Consider the following 26,161-nt stretch of genomic DNA (forward strand, 5'->3'; position numbering starts at 1 on the left):
ATATTATAGGTATACATTATAATTTACTAAGTCATTAGGCTCTTCAAAAAATATAGTTCAGTTAAAAAAAATAAGTCTAAATAGGTATAATATACAAATAACACAACTATAAAAATAATTAATCAATTAGTCAATAAGTCAAAAAAATAGGTAAAAAACAAAAAAGGTGGATAAGTGGATGTCGCTCTGCTGTACAGTAGGTTACAAGTGGATCACTGTAATGGATGGTGTTAAATTTGAATTCAATGATATAATATCATTGTATAAGAAAAACGATTCTGAGCGAAAACGGTCAGTCACCCTATGATATTACCAAGTATATTTGATGATATTATTGTGAATAAAGTAATTTATATATAACCTATTAACGTGGAGCCTTGTTTTAAATTTTCAATCCTTAGCCATAAAAGTTAAACATTTTATAAATTTTTAACCACAAAATAATTAATAAATTATAAATTTGATAAATGTTGTCAAAATTTGAACTTTAAATGCTTATAAAAAAAAATTGTGCAAATGTATTTTTAATATTTTTCAACTGCTATTAAAACAATATATATTAAATTTTCACGCTTTTTTACCCAACAAATAAAAATTTATTGATATTTATAGAAAAAAAAATTAAAAAAATTGAAAACTGACAATGTCCGTAAACAGCTCAAAAAGAGTCAAAATATTTTCAACATTTTATGGTGTATAGAAAATGCTAATATAAACGTTCAGTGAAATTTTCAAGTATCTACAGTCATTCGTTTTTTAATTACAATAAAATAAAAAAATTGTTACATGAGAAATCGAGTAAATATCAAATGTTGTAAAAATATAAATTTCTGACGCTCATAAAAATTTAATTTAAGTTTCTTCTAGACATTTTTTTTTTGATAAAGGTAGACAAACTTATGAGTAATCTTATATTACATTTTCAAATCTTAGATTTAAAAAGAAAAATTTTTATGAATTCTCATCAAAATAATTTGCTATTTTTCGTGATTTTTCCGTATTTTGTCAAAATTTGAACTTTAAATGCTTATAATTAAAAACTGTGACTAAGGATTTTTAATTTTTTTCATCTGCCTTTGAAACAATAAACTAGGAGCCTTCTATTAAATTTTCAAGCTTTTTTACTCAATAGATAAAATTTTATTGATATTTATAGAAAAAAAAACTAAAAAAATTGAAAACTGACAATGGCTGTAAACAGCTCAAAAAGAGTCAAAATATTTGGAAAATTGTATGGTGTATAGAAAATGCTAAAATAAACATTCAGTCAAAATTTCATGTCCCTACGGTCATTTGTTTTAGAGTTACACCAAAAACCAAAATCGATTTTCTCGAAAACAGATTTTGCGTAAAAATTCCCGTTTTTCCTTAATTTTTCTTTTGTTTTTCACGTCGCTTGTGAAAACTACTGGGAAATTTTTACTTTTGACCCCCCAAAGTACCAACAAGATTCACTTTCCTATCAGAAAAGTTACTATTGAAGAAAATCCAAGCACTTTTACTGTCCTAAAAGGTGATGACAGACACAAAAATAAAAAAAAAAAATAAAAAAAAATAAAAAAATAAAAAAAAAAAACACACATCATTGTAGAATCAATACATTCATCGCTTCGCTCAGAATCTAAAATTATTTATAATATATAGCTTAGGCCAATATTTTTAGCCAATATTTGTTGGTTCTCAAAATTTGATATTTTTTTTTCATTCAGTTTTTTTATTTGAGTATCAATGAAAATTATTTTGTTTCTAATTTGTAATCAACCATGTAGTTTCGGCTTATTAGAACTTTGTATTAAAATTACAGTCTCAGTCTGAATTAGTTTTAAAACTTCGATAAATGTATATAATATGTATTAGGATGCGGAGACTCAAAATAGCTATTAAATTTGCTATGGAAAGATTCGTATGCATTGGTTGTACGCTGAATGCTTGAACTTTTTTCTGCCCATATATGAGGTTGAAACATTGAATACTCTGATATATATGTATCTACTAAATAGTCCGAAAATTGAGTTATTTTATCATCTAAAGGCTGTATGGCTGCTAGTTCCATCGAAAACATATCTCCGAGTTCCACTGGGTTAAAAAATTATAGGACAAATATGCACGTTAAATATTCTCAAAATCGAATCGTCATTACAGTACTGCGAAGCTAATCCAAGTGACTGGACTTTGCGCCACCAAGTTTGGCCAAGATGAAATCGACGTCCTCTTATAATTGGCCAAACAGATGTTATAGAACTGTGTATGGCTTTTTCAAAATCAATATAAATTATGTTTGGCTTAAAATGACTATCTATTTTTAAGCACAACGAATTTAATACATGAAACATACCAGTATATGTTTGTTCAAATTTATCTTTTAACAAAAAAAGCAAGAGGTATGTAATAGTTATTTATTAATCCATGAATAGTAAATAATTGACTGAAACATTTGGTGCAATATTGAAATGTTCAATCTACATATAAAGTATCGATTTTTACGAGGAATTCCAAATTAGTTTTAGTAGAAAATAAAACAATTCCGCTTTCTATATCATTGTGTAATAAAAATTGTTCATTTTCGTAAATAATATCTATCTCACCATCCATTACAGTGACCCACTTGTAACCTACTCTACAGCAGAGCGACATCCACTTATCTACATTTTTTAATTTTTAACTATCATGACCTATCTTAATGAAACATTTTTTTTAAACTGATATAGTTTTAGGCGTGTTTTAACACGAAAAATAAAAAAATTAATAAAAATAAAAGGAGAAAATAATATAAATTATTGTTTTATAATTTACCTGTTTACCTTCATTTTAATTTTTCACTTACTAATTATTTGAAATTATAATGTCAAGTCATTTGGTGTGTGTCTTTATGATGAACATGCTTTGAAATATAAGTAATTTAAGGTTAACTCAAACGAAAGTATAAATATTTAAATTTTTTCTTAAAGGTAAAATGATAAATGTCAAATATCTTTACGACAAAATAAGATTATCAGTAAAATGAAACATTAGTCAACATTTAGTTATCTAATATCTTCGCAGAAAGTTTAAACATAATGAAATATTTATGCTTGTGAAATAAAATACATTAAACATTTAAAACAAGGTTCCTCAAGTATAGTTAATACTGTAATAGTAAGAAAAAAATCTAAAAAATATTTTAACACAATATTTTCTTAGAGACGTTTTAAATTCAAATTTGGAAAAAATTATATATTTAAACAAAGAATGACGATGATAATTATTATTTTGTTATAATTAAATTGAAACTATAAATTATACTTTATTTCACTCTCATTGGAGATTGAACAGAGTCAAATTAAAGTTTTGATTAAAAAAAAGGCGGGTAAGTGGATGTCGCTCTGCTGTACAGTAGATTACAAGTAGGTCACTGTTATGGATGGTGTTAAATTTGAATTCAATAATATAAATATATATCATTGTATAAGAAAAATGATTCTGAGCGAAATCGGTCAGTCAGCCTATGATATTACCAAGTATATTTGATGATATTATAGTGAAAAAGTAATTTATATATTATAACCTATTTACGTGGATCCTAAAAGCCTTGTTTTCAATTTTCAATCCTTAGCTATTATTATAAATCCATTTCATTAGTAATATAAGTAATTGTAATATAAGCATTTCTTTGACATATATAATAATTATGTAACTATGTATACGCTGTAGGGTAGGTTATCGTAATACATATATAAAATAATTGTTTATAAGTTATTTGAATTTACTTTTTAAAATAATATTATATATAATTTATATGTTTATCATTGTGATATTATTTATTAAATATATTATTATATTGTCAACAAATTCTTAATCGTTCTTGTTATTATTTTCACATTAACGGTTGTTACGGTAGGTAGCAAACACGTGTATGTGTGGCGAGGTTTTTAACTAGTATGAACTTACTATAGTTTGTTTTCTTTCAATATTATTCTATAAAACTATACTTGAAAATCTTGTCTGTTTTTGTTACGTAAATATTTTTTATAAGTTGAAGCTTTGAAAATTATTGCTCAGGTGAGGCATATATTATATTGTTGTAGAACATACCGATAAATACATAGGGAAATATAGAATTTAACTCTTCCTTGAAAATCTTGACAATAGTATCAGCTTAATCATGAATTGACATATTTTTTAAATGGTTGGTTTGAAATTTGGAAGATAAATAGCTCTTGATTATAATAAGTTGACGAGTGAAGGCAGAACTGTAACCTCTTTATTATATTTAGATTATATTATTAGATATTATATTTATACTTAACAAACAACTCGTTAGCCATTGATGTTAATATTTCAGGCATTAATTTAATAATATATCAAAATCATCACACACAGTTTTCATTAATATATATCTAACTCTTAATTGTAATATTGTCTACAATTGGTAAAATATTGTAACTCTACAATTATCATCAGTAACTGTTATAGTAAGCCGGCGATCACTGTTTTCATATTTTTTTCTTTTAGCTGCTCCACTTAGAGTGGCATAATTATTTATTGTATAGGGTGTCAGACATCAGCCGTAGTAGCTCATCGACAGATAGACACTGACACAGACGACTTAGACCGACTTAGACTATCGAAGATCCCGTCTTTTCAACGTGCAATATAAAAGCGAGCCCGGTCGCGTTTATTCCTCTCATAACCAATAATTGAGACACGTCACAGACACTCATACTTGGCTGCTTAAAGGAGCACAAAACACAAAAAATGAGTTTTTTTTAATTTAAAAGAATTTTTATTTTTAAGAATAATGGTATAAGTTTTACGTTTTTACTCACGTCATTCAATAAATTATGATCAATTTAAAACAGACCTTGGGCTCGTCTCATCGTAATTATTGCATATCTTAAAGGTGTAAAAGTTCTTTGCTTCACACAACGATTTACCAACCTTAAAATTTTATTTTGAAATTTATTATACATATAAATATGTGGTTTTATGTTTTTAAGCAGATACAAGTATCATAATTTCAATATAATTTTTAGTTTTTTAAATATTAAAAATCTTAAAAGAGATATATTATTTGAATTTTTGTTTTATGCTTATAAAATTTAATTGACAATGACGCGCCGTTTAACGAAAATATCATTATAAAGATTTATTAATATTTAAAAAACTAAACGTTATATTGAATTTCTAAACCTTTTATCGTTTTAAACACATAAAATTATAAATTAATAGGTAGACTAAATTTCAAAAATAAAATTTTTTGGTTGGTAATTCTTCGTGTGAAGCGAGGAAATAAATATATTTATTAGGAACAAAATAGATAAATAGTATATGTATGAATAAAAATAACTAATATTTAAATAAAATATGAGAAAATTAATATAATATCAGTGATGTGTATTGCTTCAGTTATTTAACTATATGTCTATATAACTCACTCAAGTGATATTGCTTTTTTTAAAAAAATTATGAATGTTATAAAAAAAAAATGTATTTAATTATTATATTATTTTGTAGATTTCTGTTGTCGTCATATAAGTAAATAGAATATATTATATTTATTCTTGATTGATCAAATTGCCTAAAAAGGGAAAATTATCATGCAAAAATTAAAAAGCGAGTAACAGTGGATAACGCTCTAGATAACTATAATGTATGCGTTATATTTTATAACATATAACATTATACAATATTCATTGACCACTTTCGGTGGTTTTCGTCATACTTTCCGGAAGGTCTTTAAATAAAATATAAATATTTTCGTATCATATAACATAATATAGCTATTAGCTATTATAGTACACAAGATTTTATATTGTTTACTCTAAAAGTCTAAACAGATAAATAGATAATACGTACAAACTTTTGAATAGTGAAAAATTTCAAATTTTTTTTATGTACGTTTTTGCAAGAAAATCACAGACCTTCAACAACTATATTATATTCATAATGAATAATGATGTACAAAAATGATAATTTTTTGTATGACTTTAATAGTACGTACTACGTACCCTACCGAATACGCTCCAATATAACTTTTATAATACAAAATATGTTATAATTAGGTACCTACAGGGACGTAGCCCCCCCCCCCTCCACGAAATGTCATCGATGACTTTTTTTTAGAATCTGAGTGGAACAAAATTTATTAAATAGTAGGTACCTACCTAAGTTAAGATAAATTTGTTATATAATAATCATGATTGTCCTTTATCAACTGACTAGATCGTAAGTTTTATCTTTTATTGTTACACTAATCGTATCGCGTGTAAGATTAAAAGCAAAATATATTATACGATACTCGCCTGTCGTCAGTCGATGTTTGTCTACTTTCATATAAACGTACCTACAGTAAATTTTATTTCGAGTCGATTTTGGCAACCTTTCCAGTACCTACAATTGAAGTTAAACGATCATTTTCAACTTTAAAAAGAGTAAAAACACTAATTCGAAACCAAATTTGAAATTACCGTTTAATAGGGCTGGACTCTTATTTTATCCGCTGATTGGGAAATCAGTTTCACCAAAAGACGGGTTGAATATTATAATGGATAATTTTATTATACCTATGTTATATTTTATACCTACATTTTTTTTTTTATTCATACGATATTTATATTTATTATAATCCAATAATTATTACTTTATAATACTTACATATTTCACCTATTGAATAGCAAAAATATTTTTTATTTTTACAATATAATATACACACTATAGCATAATATTCTGTACGTCATTACGAATTTAAGTTTTGCTTAATTAATACGAATGGCTAAAATTACTTATTATTTTTTTTTTTTAACTAGTATGAAATAGCCGGTTCTGGCTCCCCCGCTTTACCTTCCTCCAGCCCTGTCACAAGCGCACTAACCTAACCTCCCCCACTCCCTCAGACAATACTGCGCTTCCCACTAAAGTATAAACTCCATGCATATTATAGTATATACCTATATATATATACTCATGTATATACTCTATACATACTATAGTATATACCTATGTATATACTAAAGTATATACGCTATACCTATATATAGTAGTACCATTTATATATACATACTACTTAGCTGTTTCCCCCTTCCTCCCTCTTTCACGCCTACACATACTCCTCGTATATTATATATGTCCGGATAATCACGCCATCGCGGTTCGTATGTATAACAGCCGATTTTTTACGTCGCCTTTACTCGTTAATGGGACATATTCTGTCGATTATAACCGATCCACCGGTTAAAAGCCGCAAGAAACTGTTACTCCGGGACGAGACGATCACACTGTCCAAAATTAGTTATCGCGGCAATAATATGCTGGTAATCGAATCCCACCACCAACAAGGACGCCGTTTATTATTGAGCAGACGAAATCTATTAAAGCTCCAAGACATGCAATGGATTATCAACGAGGTTATCGCCTAAAAATCGAACATTATACGTCACATGGTGATGGGACAAACTGATCTTATGGCCGCATATTTATACGCAAATGTACCCGTGGAAAAATCATCGTCAGTTGAAGAAATTACAGCGATCATCTGCAATATCCACAGCGATTTATCGACACTGAATATCGTCCCGAAAAATGAATACAGTTTCACGAACCAGATCAAATTCTTTGCACACAAACAACTCGCCGAGTGTTGGCACAAGAAAATGCGTGAAAACGGTACAGACTATCCGATCAACGACGATGACACCGCCGCCGCCGCCGCAGCCACCTCCGCTGACGTCATCGAATATATTATTATATTATTTTATATTATATTATAATTTATATTATATCATACGTTATATTTACAGCCGATCACACTCGAAGAAATTGACGGGTCAACGATGTTTTCTTATACAAACTATTGATGTGCTGCTGTCCACCGAATTCCACATGGTGCATTCAACCGCCGGCCAGGGATATAGGAAAAATAGTCGACTAGGCATAATATAATATATTATATACAATATACATATATATATATGTATACGTTGTAATATTGTTACATAACATTGCATTCATATTATTGTACGTTACTTGTATTATTGTGAAATAAGATTTCTATACCTATTATTACTATAGACATATACACTGTCAAAATCACTGTATAATATATTATGATTGAAGTGTGATCCACCGTCGAATAACGTTAAACCGTAGGTATTGGTGTTAAATAAGTAACACGTAGATTACGTATACTAAGATTACCAATTTATTAAATTAGACACTTGTTGTAATAATGTATATAATGCTTTTATAAATTGATATTAATACTAAATATTTCAATTGAACACAAAATAATTAATGTATATATAATTTAGGTAATGAATCTATATAAATACTGACACTGAGAGAGGTTCTGATTAAAACTATATGAGGCTCTGTAATAAACTATAAAAGATGCTCTGACCAGTAACACGGGTGTTACTCACTCTTTCGACCTTACACGACTGCCGTCCGCCGGGCGAGGCCCGCCGCAACGGTCCGTCCAGGCCTATAAGAATGTGCTGATCCAGCCCTTTCGGTCACGTAGACCATCGTGAGAACCGAATCGGTCACACACTCGTCTTACCCCGAGTCAACACATTTATCCCTATATATGTATTACATACATACATATATATACATAGTACATACATACATACATACATACATACATACATACATACATACATACGTGTGCATGCATATACAACATGATATTATATAGGAAAAACCAAAACGCGTTATATTTATTATTATTATTATTTATTCCAGAAACATTATTAATACGGATATCAGATATCGTACGATACATATTATATATTATAATTATAATTATTATAATTCAATCGCCAAATAATAGTAAACATTTTAATGGAAAAACATAAATACAATATATACATATATAATATAGGTGTACATGTATTATATTTTTCTCACTTCACCCGTAAATGGATTATATTGAACAATGCGATCGTGTATGACTAGACAGTAGGCGGACGTATGGGCTGAGAAATTATTGGATGCCTATATCTCAATACGTAAATCGATACTCGAAGTCTTGGCGTCATCGTTTTGACGCGAACAATCTATGCAGATAAATGGGCCCAACACTTTATACTGTTCCCTCGTAAGGCACTGTTGGGCGTTAAATTGCTCCAATAATGTTTCTGAAAATCGACGTAATTCTGGTAGAACATGGTGAACAGATTTTTATCGAAACTTTCGTTGAAATCTTCATACGGGTATTCGACTGAGTTAATATAATATGCTTTGACGTTTGTCAGCGAGCACGCATCGTAATCGACGTTATAACCGTCTGCCACGGTACCAGGTACATTCAAGAGAAAAGCTATTATTAAGCACCTAGGTGTACATGAATTATATTTTTCTCACTTCGCCCGTAAATGGATTATATTGAACAATGCGATATATATGTATATATTTTTAATAATAATATAATTATTGTTTATCGGTTAAAAATTTCAAACATTTGAAAGTATTGTAGCTTGATGACGTTCATAATTATATTCAATAACACAGCCTTTGAAATACTTCACTAATTGTGGCGGCGGGCGAAGGTCTCCGTAGCTGTCGTAATAAAAAACTGATTTCCCGATTTTTTTATAACACACCCAACGCGTGCCTTTATTTTTTTCAAAGTCGAGGTTAACGACCGCGCTTTCCGTGTGATTAGGTCCGGCGGTTGGCAACCTGTCTATGCAATATACACTTCTGAAATGACAATACGGTTTTTATCCCATAACGCCCGGACTTATTGTGGCTCTAAGAATACAGTTTTTAAGATATTTAAACAAAAATAATAACTTTTAGCATAGGTAACTATGCATGTACCGGTTTTATAAGACAAAATATTAGTTATATATATATTTTTTCAGTGAGATTATGATAATTATAATTGAATTTATGAAAAGTTTACATGTTTTAACATAATATAATGTATGAGCCATAAAACTTGATATACTATCATATTAGAATGTAGATTGGAGAGATGTAAGTCAGCCATTTAGAACTGAAATGTTCTGTTATAGTGTAGAGTTGTATTTAATATCTAATTCGATATGATTGATGGATTGATTTGCAAACTAGTTATATTATGTTATTATTAATATCTTAGAAATGAACTTGATATGGAAATTATATTTTTACCGATTTTCACTAAAAAATCATGATTTTTTCAAATATATTTCCAAGCTTGTAATGGTAATACACTAATAAACATGTGATTTCATAATTATTTATTTTATAAATAAATTCTACCTACGTATTTAACGAAAAAATGAGTAAATTATATATGAATAGGTACTATATTGCATTTAATTGCTGTTTATTGGTTATCATTGAATCAGTATGCACGACGATGTTCCATGAATGTTGTTTAAGTAAATATATATGTAAATGTATGTATGTGTGGATGTAAGTAATATATGTATATGTCTATAGATAGGTGACTTATTGATGTGTATATAATATATATGAATGTTTTATATACCTATTGTAAAGGTTAGGTTGTATGTAATCTATATAATATGTTTAGGTGTTTGTAATGTTGAATATGTATATGATTTTGTGGGTTTGCATATCATACTATGTTTCACATGTTCATTATGTAACTGTAGAACCAAGTGATGGGTCAATAATAGTTTCTAATATTGTTATATTATTCCAACGTATGTATGATTGATTAAAAATATAAGTATGTATTTATAATATTTTTCAGGATAGGTTAGCCTAATAGTATTGTGTATATAAAGATACAAGAATAAGAATGTATGTATGTTCCCACCTATTTATGCTCATTGTAGCATGAACCTGTATGGAAAATGGCTAATAATATGACAATTTATAAATGTTTAGTTGATAAAGATGTTACCATAGTACTACAAATGTAACGTCAATTATTGTGTATATCGAGATCTTTTCCGATATTATAACTTATACTTGCAATGATATATGGCGGAGGTGATATGCCTGTGTGTATACACACAATAAAATAAAAATATTATACAAGTGATAAATATGACTGTTATAAGTAGGTATGAGGTGATAAAATATAATATGTGTGGGTCAATTTAGTGATATGAATGTGCATACGCGTATGCGTGTTCTCATACGTAAGCGTGAAACAAAACATTTTACTCGAGTCGGATGGGTTTTGTTGGTAGTGACGGTGACTGGTAAGGCATGTGTATTTCCCATACACATTTATGAATTAGAATATATATATATATCGGTAGTGATATGTAAGTTGTTGTATTATTTAATAGCATTAGGTAGTGAGTGTTGGTATATAAAAAAAACCAATAATTTTTTAGTTTAAAAAATGGTACTTTTGGCACACTAAATTCGTGTTTCATCCCACTGTGCGCCCTTAAGGTATTTTCCATAGTATCACAATAATTTTGTACACCTATAAAACAACGGGATTTATTGAAAATTACTCTGCGTTTGCAGGCGGCTACCGGCTGGCCCGCCATTAAATATGTTATTTATTTTAGGTCTATCGCGTCAAAAGAGTAGGAGGAAAAAACTTACGTAAATCCAGTGGCGTAGATATAGTTTTTTTCTGGGGGGGTTCAAAGTATATTTATGATACGAGTTATTGGTTAAACTAAACGTCATTTTTATTTTGAATTAGTATTAGTAATTAGTGTATTCGTGTATTACATGTACCGATTTTATAATTGGTTTTCATACAATAAAAGTGTAAATACTCGGATAATTTCTTTATAAACAATTTATAACCCCCCCCCCCCCCCCCCGCGCAACTACGCCACTGCGTCCATCATCAATTTTATTCTTCCGGCGAAAAAAACGTACCCTTTAAGAGCGTATAATATTATTGTGCAATTTGTCGGAGCGACACCTGGGGAAATGCAGCGTGCGCGTCTTCATCTCCGACCCAAATGTTCAATCCGGAAGTATTGAGATTAATTAATATTACATTTGTGAAAATAGCTCAACGACCAAAATGGAACGAAATAATAAGTTAGTAATGGAATCGTTGTTCGTCTCTGACGATTGTCATTTGCCATAGATCATATTTTGTAACCTAGGTAACCGATGGATAATTTCGCAGTGTTTTCAAAAACTAGAACCATTTTTAAAATATATTTAATATAAGTAATAGATAAATTTATAATTATAATTTTTTTAGATTCTGAGCGAAGCGATGAACGTATTGTTTTACAATGATGTGTGTTTTTTTTTAGTGTCTGTCATCACCTTTTAGGACAGTAAAAATGTTCGGATGTTCTTCAACAGTAACTTTTGTGGTAGGAAAGTGAATCTTGTTGGTACTTTGGGGGGTCAAAAGTAAAAATAGTTAAAAAATGTGACATGTAAAACAAAAGAAAAATTAATGAAAAACGGGAATTCTTACGCAACATCTGTTTTCGAGAAAATCGATTTTGGTTTTTGGTGTAACTCTGAAACAAATGACTGTAGATACATACATGAAATTTTGACTGAATGTTTCTATTAGAATTTTCTATACACCATAATATTTTCCAAATATTTTGACTTATTTATAGCTGTTTACGGACATTTTCAGTTTCCATTTTTTTTAGTTTTTTTTTCTATAAATATCAATAAAATTTTATTTGTTGGGTAAAAAAGCTTGAAAATTTCATACAAGACTCCTACTATATTGTTACAATGACATTTGAAAAATATTAAAAATTCTTAGTCACAGTTTTTATTTATAAGCATTTAAAGTTCAAATCTTGACAAAATACGGAAAAATCACGAAAATTAGCAAACTATTTTGAGTTGAAAATTCATAAAAATTTTTCTTTTTCAATCTAAGATTTGAAAATATAATACAAGATTATTCATAAGTTTGTCTACCTTTATCAAAAAAAAATGTCTACAAGACAGTAAAATTAATTTTTATGAGCGTTTGAAATTCATATTCTTACAACATTTGATATTCACTCGATTTCTCGTGTACCGATTTTCTTATTTTGTTGTAATTTAAAAAACGTATGACTGTAGGTACTTGATAATTTCACTGAATGTTTATATTATATTGTAGGTAGGTACCTTTTTTCAAATCATTTTTAATCTTCGGTCTTATAGTAGTAATAAAAAACTAAAAAATAAGTAGGTATATAAACATGATGAAAATAGTTTATACACGGGTTTACTAATTTGAATACAGGTTATATATGGGTACATATATTGATTAATATGATGGACAGAGGACACTTGTTGCATGTTTTGGACATTTTTAAACTGTTGTGAAATAAAACAACTTAATTTTTACAAATATTGGCATACAATACTAGGTTAATAAATAAGTAATAACGAATAACGTGATATGCGAACACCGTGTTAAACGTATCTACTGATTTTCATTTCTTCGTACAATCTAGTATCTAGATATCAATTATAGTTTTAATACGGTTTTGTCACAAAGAGATTCATAAAAACTTACGTACCGTATGGCAATATAGTATATTATTCCATATTGTGAAAATACGATTTATATCATAAATTATAATGTATACTATACTTTCTTTTATCGAAAAAACAATTACTCCGATCCTATTGAACAGTATAATTTTATATTTTTTGAATAGATTTATATTTAAAAAGGTGAGAAAGTGGATGTCGCTCTGCTGTACAGTATGTCAGCCTATGATATTACCAAGTATATTATTTGATGTTATTATTGTGAATAAAGTCATTTATATATAACCTATTTACGTGGAACCTTGTTTTAAAATTTTAATCCTTAGCTACAAAAGTTGAACATTATATAAATTTCTAACTACAAAATAATTATTACATTTTAAATTTGATAAATTTTGTTAAAATTTGAACTTTAAATGCTTATAAAAAAAAATTGTGACTATATTTTTTCAATATTTTTCTCTAGCCCAACACACATACACTCATATACCGATAGGATAGTTCATTTAGATACTTTTACTAGATTGTTAAATTTTAATACATAGTTTACAAAATTCAAAATATTAACAAAAAGAAACATTTCACCAACAAAATAAGTCTAATGTATACAGATACATTTATTTCGGCATTCAGATTCGTCATTTTAAATTTAACATAGAAAAATGTAAATAGTGAATATATTATGTATAACGGTTTATAATGATAATAATAATAACTATATGTGTTTTTATTAAAATTACGATATTTGTATATGGATTTAGTATGAAAATAGTTTATATTTGAGGTATAAATATGTTTATATTTACGATCAATATGCTGATGTTTATGAGACTACAGAAATATAATGTATTTCTCGTGTGGATGCATCTAATATGATTTTTTAATACGAATATGAAGTTTGTATATATTTTCATTGAAAATATATATTATTACTAGCTGATCCCGCTGGCACTTCGTTGCCCGTTAAATGTACCAATTCTATAAGACTCAAACTTTGTTCAATTCGTTATTTAATATTCGGTGTATGGTGTATGGTGTTCACAATTTATCCTAACTTTTCTGTTGCCCGGAATAAAAATTCTGATTCGCAGCAGTATTTTATCAGGTAGGCAATCTACCTGCGGTAGATCACGAACCCCGTGCTGTTTGTACGTAAGTGTATGATTTAACTCTAAAGTTTGTCATTTTTTCTTAATTCCACCCACGGAGGATTAATATAATCAATTAATACAAAAGCCTAACGCAACCGTACCAAAATCCGACGAATAAAAAAAAAAACAAATTTAACACTTTTTAAATTAGTCTATCTTCTTCCCAGAGGTCTAATCTACACACAACCATTAATTTGTATCTATACTAACAACTCTCAGCATGCCTACCCCCACTACTATTTCTGTTGGAAAAGTCTGTGTGCGTCGTCGTCTCGTTGATTACGGCAAGCGTTATAATAGAATCATAAATGACACATGCCACCGTGTTATTTTAAAATCGAAATTAATAATATAATGTGTTATCGATAAAGTGTTGAGTATCCGAGACATAATATCTATATATCTTCTCGTCGTTCGGTTTATTTTCGGTTCAAGCTGGTCGGTGACGCGGCGGTGACACGGAAATTTCCGTCAAACGGTGACCAAAAATTTGGTTCAGAAAGGAACCCCGTAAAGAGATTTCGTTTTAGTTCTATGCAAAACCTATCTAATGGGCATTTTGACGTTTATTTACCATATGAAGATGAATTGACTAACTCTGTATCTGATGAGTTTGATAACATACCCAGCTCTCAGAAGCATACTAAAAAACGACGGAAGAGATTTACAAATAATATCAGAAAAAAACAGCTTATACAATCTGCTACTAAATATCAGCTCAAAAATAAAGAAGTTCATAAAGTAGCAGCAGCCAAGTATAAAAAAAATCCAGAAGTAAATAGAGTGCAAGTTCATAGATATGAACAAAATAATTCAGGAGGACGATCAGAAAGGCGAATCCTTCCATGGAAAATAAAAGCTTTTTCCGGCCTGAAATATGAATCGGAAATAGCTTATGAGACGGATGAAACTGTATCTTTGGGTACTATGAGTCATAAATGCGTATACTGCGATGCTCTTACATTCAAAGAAGAGGCGCCTGGAATGTGTTGTAGTGCCGGTAAAGTACACCTAACCTGTACGTATACAAAGACGCTTATTATTCAAAAATAATAAGTAAAACACCTTGTGTAACTATACGTAAACGTATAGGATATTTCACGACTTTACAGCGTGTGCCGAATACGGCAATGATATCAAAAATAATTTACAACAGAAAGATATCTAAGATCTCACGACTTCATGTTATTTTAATACATTTCAATTTTCAATATGTAGAAAAAGCCGTTCATGAAGTATGTAGGTAAGTGTGCGTATACGAAGACGCGTTATTATTCAAAAATAATAAGTAAAACACCTGAAAATAAAAAAACGCTAAAGACGTATCACAACTTCACAGCATGTGCCGAATACTACAATAATAAGTAAAACAGTTCGCAAGCCGTGAGTGTCGTTATACAAATGAAATATAAACGCTACGCGTATGTTGGTCAGTGGTGCGAGCGTAGGACAGCACGCCATTATCGTTTTATTCAGATCTAAATAGTGCCTATATGTGTTGGAGTATAAATATGCTTATATTTATGATCAGTATGTTGATATTTACGATCGAATATAGAAATAAAATATTATGAATATATATATATGACTAATTATTTAATATCTACTAGAGATGGCAAGATATATCGTAACTTGTGATGGTAGTATACATGTGTTTTACATTATTTGTGAAGTAAATAGATGAACGGGTATGGTCTCAGCATGAATACCCTCGTGTATTTAGCGATAATTGGAGACATAAATATGATTTCTATGTTACATTGATGGAAAATCATAAAAATATAGTGGTCTTGACCGACGTGTTATAGATTTGTGTATTTCGAGACAGGTATACTGATGAAAATCAGTGAAGATTGTAATGAGAGTATAGGTATACTATATTATATAGCTGACGAGTGAGGCTCTATGAATACAGTTTTTATGATGATTAATTAAAAATAATAATAACTTTTAGCAAAAGTATCTATGAAAATACCGGTTTTTAAAGGTACCTAATGTATTAGTTAAATATACCTATTTTTTCAGTGAGATTATGATAATTGAACACATTTTTATCGAACTTATGAAATGTTTACATGTTTTAACACAATATAATGTATGAGTCATACAACTTTATATATATCTAATGCGATATGATTGATGGAATGATCTGCAGACTATAGTTATATGTAATTATTAAGATTCTCGATATTTTAGACATGTCCTTGACATAGAAATTATATTTGTATAAGATTTTATCGACATTAATATACCTAATATAATGATTTGGCAAAAATTAAGATATTTTTATCAATTTTCACTAAAAAAAAAAAAAAATATATATTTCCGGGTGACTGTAAGTTGCGTCCCAATGTACCTTATTGATGTAAATTGCGTCCCGAGTATTTTTTGGGTATATGTAAATTGCGTCCCGGGTATTTTTTGTGTATGTGTAAATTGTAAATTGTGTAAAATGTTGGTATGGTCAAAAATATTGGTAATTAATTATTTATTAATATTAATTATTATATTTATTTATTATTATTTAAAATTGTATATTTGTATCGATACTAAGCTGTTGAATTTTTCTGTGCCAACTTTGTCCTTTATCAGTTAATAATTATTAACTTATTTAGTATAACTTATTTAAGTCTATATAGAAGTAGGTAAAAATTTGAATGACAATTGCCTCACAAATTCAATTTGAGTAATTTATTTTTTTAGTTTCTAATTCTTCCATTTTTTTTTTAATATATCCTTCTTTTTCAATTGTTACTCTATTTTTTGAGCCCTAACTTCGTAACGCTATATAAGTATCAATTTGTATATTTTTTAAAATATCTATAAAATTAAAAATATTAGGATGAGAAGAATTAAACGAACTATTTAATTTTCTATGGAAAGATTCGCAATTGTTAGTCGTGCGTAATGTCGATGATAAATATTCTGACCATATTTCTGGTGGAAAGTCAGCGTAATTTTTTATATATGAATCTAATATATAGTCTGTGAATTCTAATACTCGAGCATCTTGTGGTTGTATTGGCATAATGTCTTCAGTAAAACAGTTTTCAACATCTTGTGGATTTAAGAAAGGAAGTCCAAAAAAGAGTTTTAAAAAATTACTTATTTCTGTTCTTTTTTTTTTTATAATCGGTACTAAGCCCCAACTGTTGAATCTTTCTGTGCCAACTTTGTCCTAGGTGCAATCTACACCACTTTACTTGAATAGAAGGCCAGACAACATTTGCAGCAGTATGTATAGCCTTTTCAAAATCGACATACATTCGAAATGGATTGAATTGCATGTCATTGTTTCTACATTCTTCAACTAAATGCGGAAATGCATCGGTATAACAATTAGTTGACTTTGATTGCAGTAAAAATAAACAAGTGGGATATAATTATTATTTAACACACCATGAATCGTGAAGAGTTGATAAAATAATTTCGGGCAACTTTTGAAAGTACCGTCTACAAATATCGTGTTCAAACTGCACAAAGCTTGTAAATTACGAACTGTCGAGAAACCTAATATATATGTTTCATTATTATTCACTAACAAAAAGTCTTCACCTTTAATTGTCTTAAATTCAATATTTTTGAAAATCTCATGAATTAGTTGGTAATTTGGGTAGCTTTGAATATCGAGCATTATGTATATTTCTTTTTATTAATAAAACATCTCCAGAAGTTATATTTTCAATATCACCATTTTTCAGTTCAGAATGTAAAATTTTTGATGTTCTAATAAACATTTCATCAACTGCTTTCCGTTTTAAATTGTTACTAATTTTTGGTCTAGTTAAAATATTTTATGGTAATGGCTTATGTTTATGTTCATTAAAAATCTCAATTTCAGTATCAATAAGACTATTTACTTTTGCAAAGCACTTACACGTTTTGACGGTGCAACACCAACGTTCAACATAATTTATTAAAAACTTGTGAAAACGAAACTTTTGACCAGCAATCACTTTGAATGTTTTATTTTTTTCACTTAGCATTGTATTAAAATTGATCACATTCATTTTCTAAAATCTCCACGTGCACTCGTATATATAACGATTATCGGTGAACTAATATGTGTTCATCGTATGAAATATTACTACAGTAAAATTTTGCAGATAGAGAACTACTAGAGAATATACTCTTGATAATATCATCATAAATATCATCGATAAAAACATTATAAAGGTTAGTTTTACGGATTTTCCGTCGGATGCAATTAACGTATACATAACCTAACCTTTTTTTTGGGACGCAATTTACATTTACCGATATTTCCAAGCTTGTGATGGTAATATACAAGCGATTTCATGATTATTTTACAAAGTATGCAAATAGAATAATAATACATGAAAAGTATCAGTGATAAGCATCCATGTAGTATAGGTTATATATGGTTTTCTATATGATATCATAAGTGAAAGATTATCACAGCTCGACGTAAGCACATTTTATTTTGTTTTTGTTAATATGTGATGAAAATAACTATATAATATTATGTTTTTTATTATCGAAACCATGGAATTTAAATATGATTTTGTAGGTATTATATTGCATTTAATTGTTGTATTAGTATGCACAGCGACGTTGTGATATATTTCATGTATCTACTGTAAATATATAATAATTAATTTATGTTTAAGAATTCAGGTATCAAATAAAATATGTATATATCGAAAGTATTTTATATAAATTATTATTTGAAATAATCAATCGAGTCTATATGTATGCATGAATGTTGTTTAAGTAAATATGTATGCAAATGTATGCATATGTATGTATGTATGTATGTATGTATTAACTATTATATTATAGTGCAACGATATGTTTCGGATGTTGAGACTTGTAATAATGATTTGTTATAGCGATGGTCATGCATTTAGATACATTTAATAACTAAACTATATATATATATATATATATGCCTTTGATGGTAATTAGACATGGGTATGATATTTTTTATAATGTTACATATATTTAATGAAATTATGGTATTTTTCCCCATTTTTTTACTAAAATATTTTATTGCAATTTTGATATTTTTATTTATTTTAGCAAGATTTCTGTATTTACACACAGACAGCTATGTTTTTGCATTTATTTGTTGTATATTGGATATCGTTGTATCAGTATGCATGGCGACGTTGTGATATATTTCATGTACCTATCTACTGTAAATATATAATAATTAATATATGTTAAAGAATCCAGGTATTGAATAAATTATACACCGAAAATATTTTATGTGAATTATTATTTGAAATAATCGAGTCTATATGTATGTATGTATGTATGTATGCATGTATGTATGTATGTATGCATGCATAAATACTGTTTAAATATATAAGAATATCAAATATGTAAGGTACTAGGTATGTAAGTAATATATGTGTATTATGTAGATGACTTATTGATGTGTATCTATATATATATATATGATTGTTTATATGTATATGTAGTTATGTTAACTATAAAATATGTTTAGGTGTTTGTAATACGGAATATGTATATATGATTTAATGTGGGCTTTCATAATATCATACTAGGTATCGCGTACTCATGTAGGTAACTATAGAACTAAGTGATGGGTGGATAATAGTTTTTAGTATTATTTTTTTTTTTACTTATTGTTATATATATGTATATATATTATATATATTATAATTCTCACTACACTTGACGAATAATAATAACAATAATAACAGTTAAAAAGATTTATTTTTTCTCGTATATACCTATAATCAATGTATGTATATATAAGCTATGATTTAAGCCTAATATAATCTCATACAATATTTCAATTTATTATTTATTATATTTTGGTTCATAATAAATACCCGATCCATGTCCTTGGTAGTTGTCGATAATCGTCTCTTCTGTTTGCAACGTATCTGGTATAATCACGCTTAATGCTAGTACAATTGTAACTATTGCGAACATTTTACAATTTATTAAATTATAAAAATTAAAACGAAATGATTAATTATAATATAGTATAAAGATTGCCGATTAAATATTAAATGTTTTTAATGTTAAATATTAAATTACAATTTTAAAAACGATAGTTATGACACATTGTTCATTTACTGTCGTAGTCACGCTCTAGGTGTGTTATAATATCATTCGCTAATGTATACGCTATATATATATCCTTACTATAATATTATAATATATGCCCATGAATGAAATTGTGCTGAATTAATATTTAATATGTTGTTCACTAATTGACCTATATTTATTTAGCTAAAATGCCAAACTGTTAAAAATTACGTTATATACCTACACTAAAATATTATATTAAAATCTATCGTTAGGAAATAAAGTGATGAACACACACATTTTTTTTTTTTTTACAAACAACTTAGCTTTGTGAATATTGCTTAACAATATTAGGAAATTAAGTAGTTGTGAAATATATTATGGTGGTCTCTCGACAGTAATATTATTTGCAACGTGATAAATAACATATTGTGAGATCACTTGCAAATTGTCTTTATATTTTAATATTATTAATTACATTTAATATTGTGTGGGGACCCTAGCTCATATCTATCCGAAAATGTATTTTTTCTTGTATTAATCTTTACTGTCGTGAGATAGATTTTGGTCGACTTTTTGAAATGCCGTATAAGGTTTTTCTATCTTGGCAAGGAATATTTGGATTGTTTGAATTTAATAAAATGTGTTTTACTTCGCGAACTTCGGTCAATTTTTTTTTATAAGCATTTAAAGTTCAAATTTTGACAACATTTATCAAATTTATAATTTATTAATTATTTTGTGGTTAAAAATTTATAAATTTTCAACTTTTATGGCTAAGGATTGAAAATATAAAACAAGGCTCCACGTAAATAGGTTATATATAAATTACTTTATTCACAATAATATCATCAAATATACTTGGTAAAATCATAGGCTGACTGACCGTTTTCGCTTAGGCCTCCCACGCCTCGCCGAGACGCATTTATAAATTAACGAATTTCAAACGAATTAGCAAAAAAAAACTATTTTAACCTAGTGACTTATATTATTCTTATATTTATATTTAATTATTATTTAAATTTTTCAACTTTCCGTCTATCCGTTTACTATATTATTATAATAATATAAGAACTTGGAAAAAGTTAAAGTTAAGTTAAAAAATAAATTTAATTTTAACTTTTTAACTTAACAAGTTACTTTTGGCTTTTCATTAGCTTAACTGTTAACTTACTAAATTTCTTTCTTAATTAACGTGAAATTAACGAGTTAATTTTTCATTTTTAGAAGTAAGTTAAGTTAATTTATTTTGTTTTTAATTTTATAATATTTATAATTTATATTTCACTACTGAGTGCCCTCCCCTATCTGTTATTCTCGACATGTAAATACTTTATCTAAATTACTTATTGTACCAAATTGTATAGATTGTAATTATATTTTAAATAAAAAAAAAAAAAAAAATTTTATAATATTTCACTATTTCAGTCTATTTTGTTTTCATGTCAAAAAATATGTATCGTAAATTGTTAAATATGTATATCATTTGATTCTAACTTATATGGAAATACTGTATGAGGTATTAACACTATATGCTATAATTTAGTTTTGGGCTGGAAAAAAATTAAGTTCGCAAGCGTTGTATAAACAAATTAACTTTTTTTTAACTTAACAAAAAGTTAACAAAAAGTGTGTATTAACTTTAAACTGAACTGAGTTAACCTAAAGTTAAATTAACTTTTAACTTTTAACTTTTTGTTATTGGTGCATATTAACTTAACTTAACTGAGTTAAAAAAAATTATTAACTTGCCCAGCGTTGCTAAAAGGTGTCCTCAGACACAAAAATAAAAAATTAAATTTAAAAAAAAAAAAAAACACACATCATTGTAAAATCAATACATTCATCGCTCCGCTCAGAATCTAAAAGGGGGGCAAGTGGATGACGCTCTGCTGTACAGTGGGTTACAAGTGGGTCACTGTTATGGATGGTGTTAAATTTGAATTCAATGATATAAATATATATCATTGTATAAGAAAAACGATTCTGAGCGAAATCGGTCAGTCAGCCTATGATAGGTTAGGTTATATTCTTAATCGTTCTTGTCATTATTTTCTTAACACAATTTTGTATTTAGTTATACCTTAAATGGTTTGTTAAATATTCTGGATAGAAATATACCGAATAAAACAGCACCCAGAAAGATTTCAACAATGCAATGAACAATTCACTGTAGTCATTACGTGTGAAGATAGAGTATATGATCAAGTACTTGAATGTATGTTTAAATTGGTAATTGTATCATTATTATAAAAATTAAAATCATATTTATATGTTTAGATTTTGAAACTATTCTAAGTTTTGGCAATAAGCTAGTTCATGTCATCAACATAAACATTCAAGACAATCATGAAGAAATAACGATTGGAGCATTTTTAATTTGCGAATTTGTTACTATGGTAAGATTTTTTTTTGATATAGTTTATATAATATCTATTGAATACTTATGTAAATTTATTTCCATTTTAGTTGTCCAGAATTGATGATCTTGACAATAATATTGATCAATTAGTTGTTAAATATGAAGAAAAATGTCAAAGTCCACTACTCACTTGTGTACTTTTCTATTTAATATTAGGTCATTAAATAAAATTTAAATCGATTTTTTTTATTTTTTTTACAAATGTCGTTTAACATTTTCTGGCTGTGCCAAAATACTTAAAAATTTAATAGAAGATTCCACACAAGTTAATCTATGAGTTATTCAAAAATGATCAAAAATTCCTGTTTTACCTTAGTTTTTTATTTGTTTTTTCCCGGCGCTTTTAAACAAAAAATGTTAAACTTTGACCTTCCCAATGCACCAACTAAATTCACTTTCCCTTCGAACAACATATTGTTGAAAGAAATCAAAGCCATTTTACTTGACCCAAACAGTGATAACCGACACAAAAATAAAAAAAAATTTAATAAATAAAAAAACACATCATTGTAAAATCAATGCATTCATCGCTCCGCCCAGAGTCTAAAATAATTTAAAATGAATTGAACAATTTAACATAATTAAGTACTTAATAAAAAATTAGTCCCTATACTTTTTATTGAAATTGCTTAAAAAAGTTTATGAAAAATAAAGTTAATTTCCTATTAAAAACGATAAAATTGGTATATTTAGTTTATCAAAAATTGATATATACGTTCCAAATCGACAATATTCATAATTCGATATCATTTTGAAAAGTAGAATATAATTTAATTTAATTTCAATATTAATAAATACAAAATGTTGTCAAATACTGCGTTATTCAGGTATTTGTCGACCGGGACTTGTTTCAAAGCTCTACAATTTGATTTTCACGTTGGTAAAAGTACCATTGCGGAAATAGTTAGGGAGACCTGTGTTATTATTTGGGAAATTCTACAGCCTACAGAAATGCCAAAACCTACAAGTGAACAATGGCTTGGAATAGCTGATAGATTTTATCAAAGTACAAATTTTCCAAATTGCTTGGGTGCCATAGATGGCAAACACATAAGATGTAGGAATCCCATAAACTCCGGTTCATATTATTTTAACTATAAAAAATTTTTTTCTATTATATTGATGGCCGTAGTTGATGCTAATCTCAGTTTTATTTGTATTGATGTTGGAGCTTACGGAAGGGAATCAGATTCTACTGTGTTTAGACAATGCACATTTGGTAAAAAACTGTATGCTCAAGAACTAAATATACCAAAACCAACATGCTTACCTAATACAGAAAGTCCTCCATTACCGTATGTGTTTTTGGCTGATGAGGCTTTTGGTTTGCATACAAATTTGTTGAGTCCATATCCTGGACGAGGTTTAAATGATAAACGGCGTGTATTTAACTACAGGCTTTCAAGAGCACGAAGAACGGTCGAGTGTGCATTTGGAGTATTATCCAACAAATGGAGAGTATTACATACTCCTTTATTAGTGGAACCAGATTTTGCCGACGAAATAATAAAAGCTTGTTGCATTTTACACAACTATGTTCGTCGAAGGGACGGAGCTACTTATGAAGATATGGAGTCAAATTTGTTGGTCGATGACTTAGAAATTCGAGGAGTTCCAGCAAGAGCACAAGGGATAGAAGTTAGAGACGCATATGCAGATTATTTTATAGGTCCAGGTTCAATACCATTCCAATATAGATTTATTTAAAAATTGCAAATTAAATAATAATACTTGTAATCAAAAATTGTTTTTTTTTTTTTTTTAAATGTATAAACTATAGGTTAGCTATACAATTGAAATACGAAGTATATCAAACATAGCAGGTAAAATAATAATTAGTAATTAATACTAGCTATAGTAATATTATTTAAATTTTTTTTTGTGATACTTATATTATTATAATTTTTTAATAATTTTAATACATACAATTCTCGTTGTTTTTCTTAAATTATTTGTAGTTGACTTTTATATAATGAGTAATATTTTACCTAGACTTTGTTACGGAATAAACATACCCATTACATAATAAAAAAGGGTTTTAAAAGGAACATTTTGACAGATGAAAACCACACCGAGTAAAGGCAAACGACAATACAACGGTGTGGTGTTCATCTGTTACAAGCAAAGCATGAACCAATCAGCGACGGACTAAGTTATCGAAAAGGGTATATATACCGGACGGTTTCGATAACTTAGTCAGCATCATCACATCATATTATCCACGTTCAGTTCACATCCGAGCAAGACGTCCTCTGCCAACTACTCTACAGCCAGCCGTTCTCAACGCTTCAACAGGGCAACAGCGCCCACGGTTCACACCACGAACCTTCAACCACAAAACAGCCGTTCTTACTGCTTCAACAGGGCTCCAGCGCCCACGGTTCACACCACGAACCTTCAACTCAAAACAGCCGTTTTCACCGCTACTCCGACAGGGCACCAGCGCCCAAGGTAAGCCGTCGCGAAAGCGACGGGTATCCACCTCCCACCGTTTATCTGTCGAGGGGCCGCGCCCTCTCATTGCCGCAGAATCCCATCCCTGACCAAACCAAACCCCCCTAAAACCCACCCGTCACACCACCAGAAAATCGCTCTTTTCAGAGCTACAGTGTTAAACCCTGAGTTTGTTACGGTCTTGCCATGGGCAAAACAGCTAACAAGCGGAAGGGCCCCGCGCAAACACCCGGGAGTTCCAAGAAGGGACGTCCACGTGCCTCACCATCCCCACCGTCCACCTTCCTAAAAGGTCCACAGAGGGATTCCCCACCCTCTCCAACTCCGTCGACCGACTCATCAATATCAATGTCGTCAAACTGCTCTTCCGACACCGAATCAAACAAATCCGCCCAACACTCCGCCCCGACTACTAAACCTCCACCAGCCAAAACATCCGAACAACAAACCCCGACATCAGCCAAACCCAAGCAAATCAGGCCACCCCCCTTAATCATCTTAAACTCTGCGTCCTGGCGAAAAATCGCACCAACCATTTACAAACTTCCGAACTTCACTCCATCGGCAATTACAGCCAAAACCACATCCAATGGACAAATAACCGTCCAAACTACCGACCCCACCCACTTCCGACAAATTCAGAAAGTCCTAGTTGACAGCAAAACTGAATTCCATACCTTCAGCCTCCCTGAAGATCGTTCCCTTAAGGTCGTTCTAAAGGGCA

General features: G+C 29.0%; 1 protein-coding gene across 1 annotated transcript; it reads left to right on the forward strand.

Annotated features, from left to right (window-relative positions):
- The first annotated feature begins 23,934 nt into the window (after positions 1 to 23,934).
- LOC132934236 (uncharacterized) lies at positions 23,935 to 24,690 on the forward strand. The gene has a single exon (XM_061000523.1). It carries the CDS (start codon positions 23,935 to 23,937, stop codon positions 24,688 to 24,690), a length of 756 nt encoding a protein of 251 aa, XP_060856506.1.
- The last annotated feature ends 1,471 nt before the right edge of the window (positions 24,691 to 26,161 follow it).

This window comes from Metopolophium dirhodum, chromosome 1 (genome assembly GCF_019925205.1).
Source record: "Metopolophium dirhodum isolate CAU chromosome 1, ASM1992520v1, whole genome shotgun sequence".
NCBI classification, from domain to species: Eukaryota; Metazoa; Arthropoda; class Insecta; order Hemiptera; family Aphididae; genus Metopolophium; species Metopolophium dirhodum.

Coding starts and splice junctions, on each gene's coding strand:
- LOC132934236 (XM_061000523.1), top strand. CDS start 23,935: ATGCCAAAACCTACAAGTGAACAATGGCTTGGAATAGCTGATAGATTT.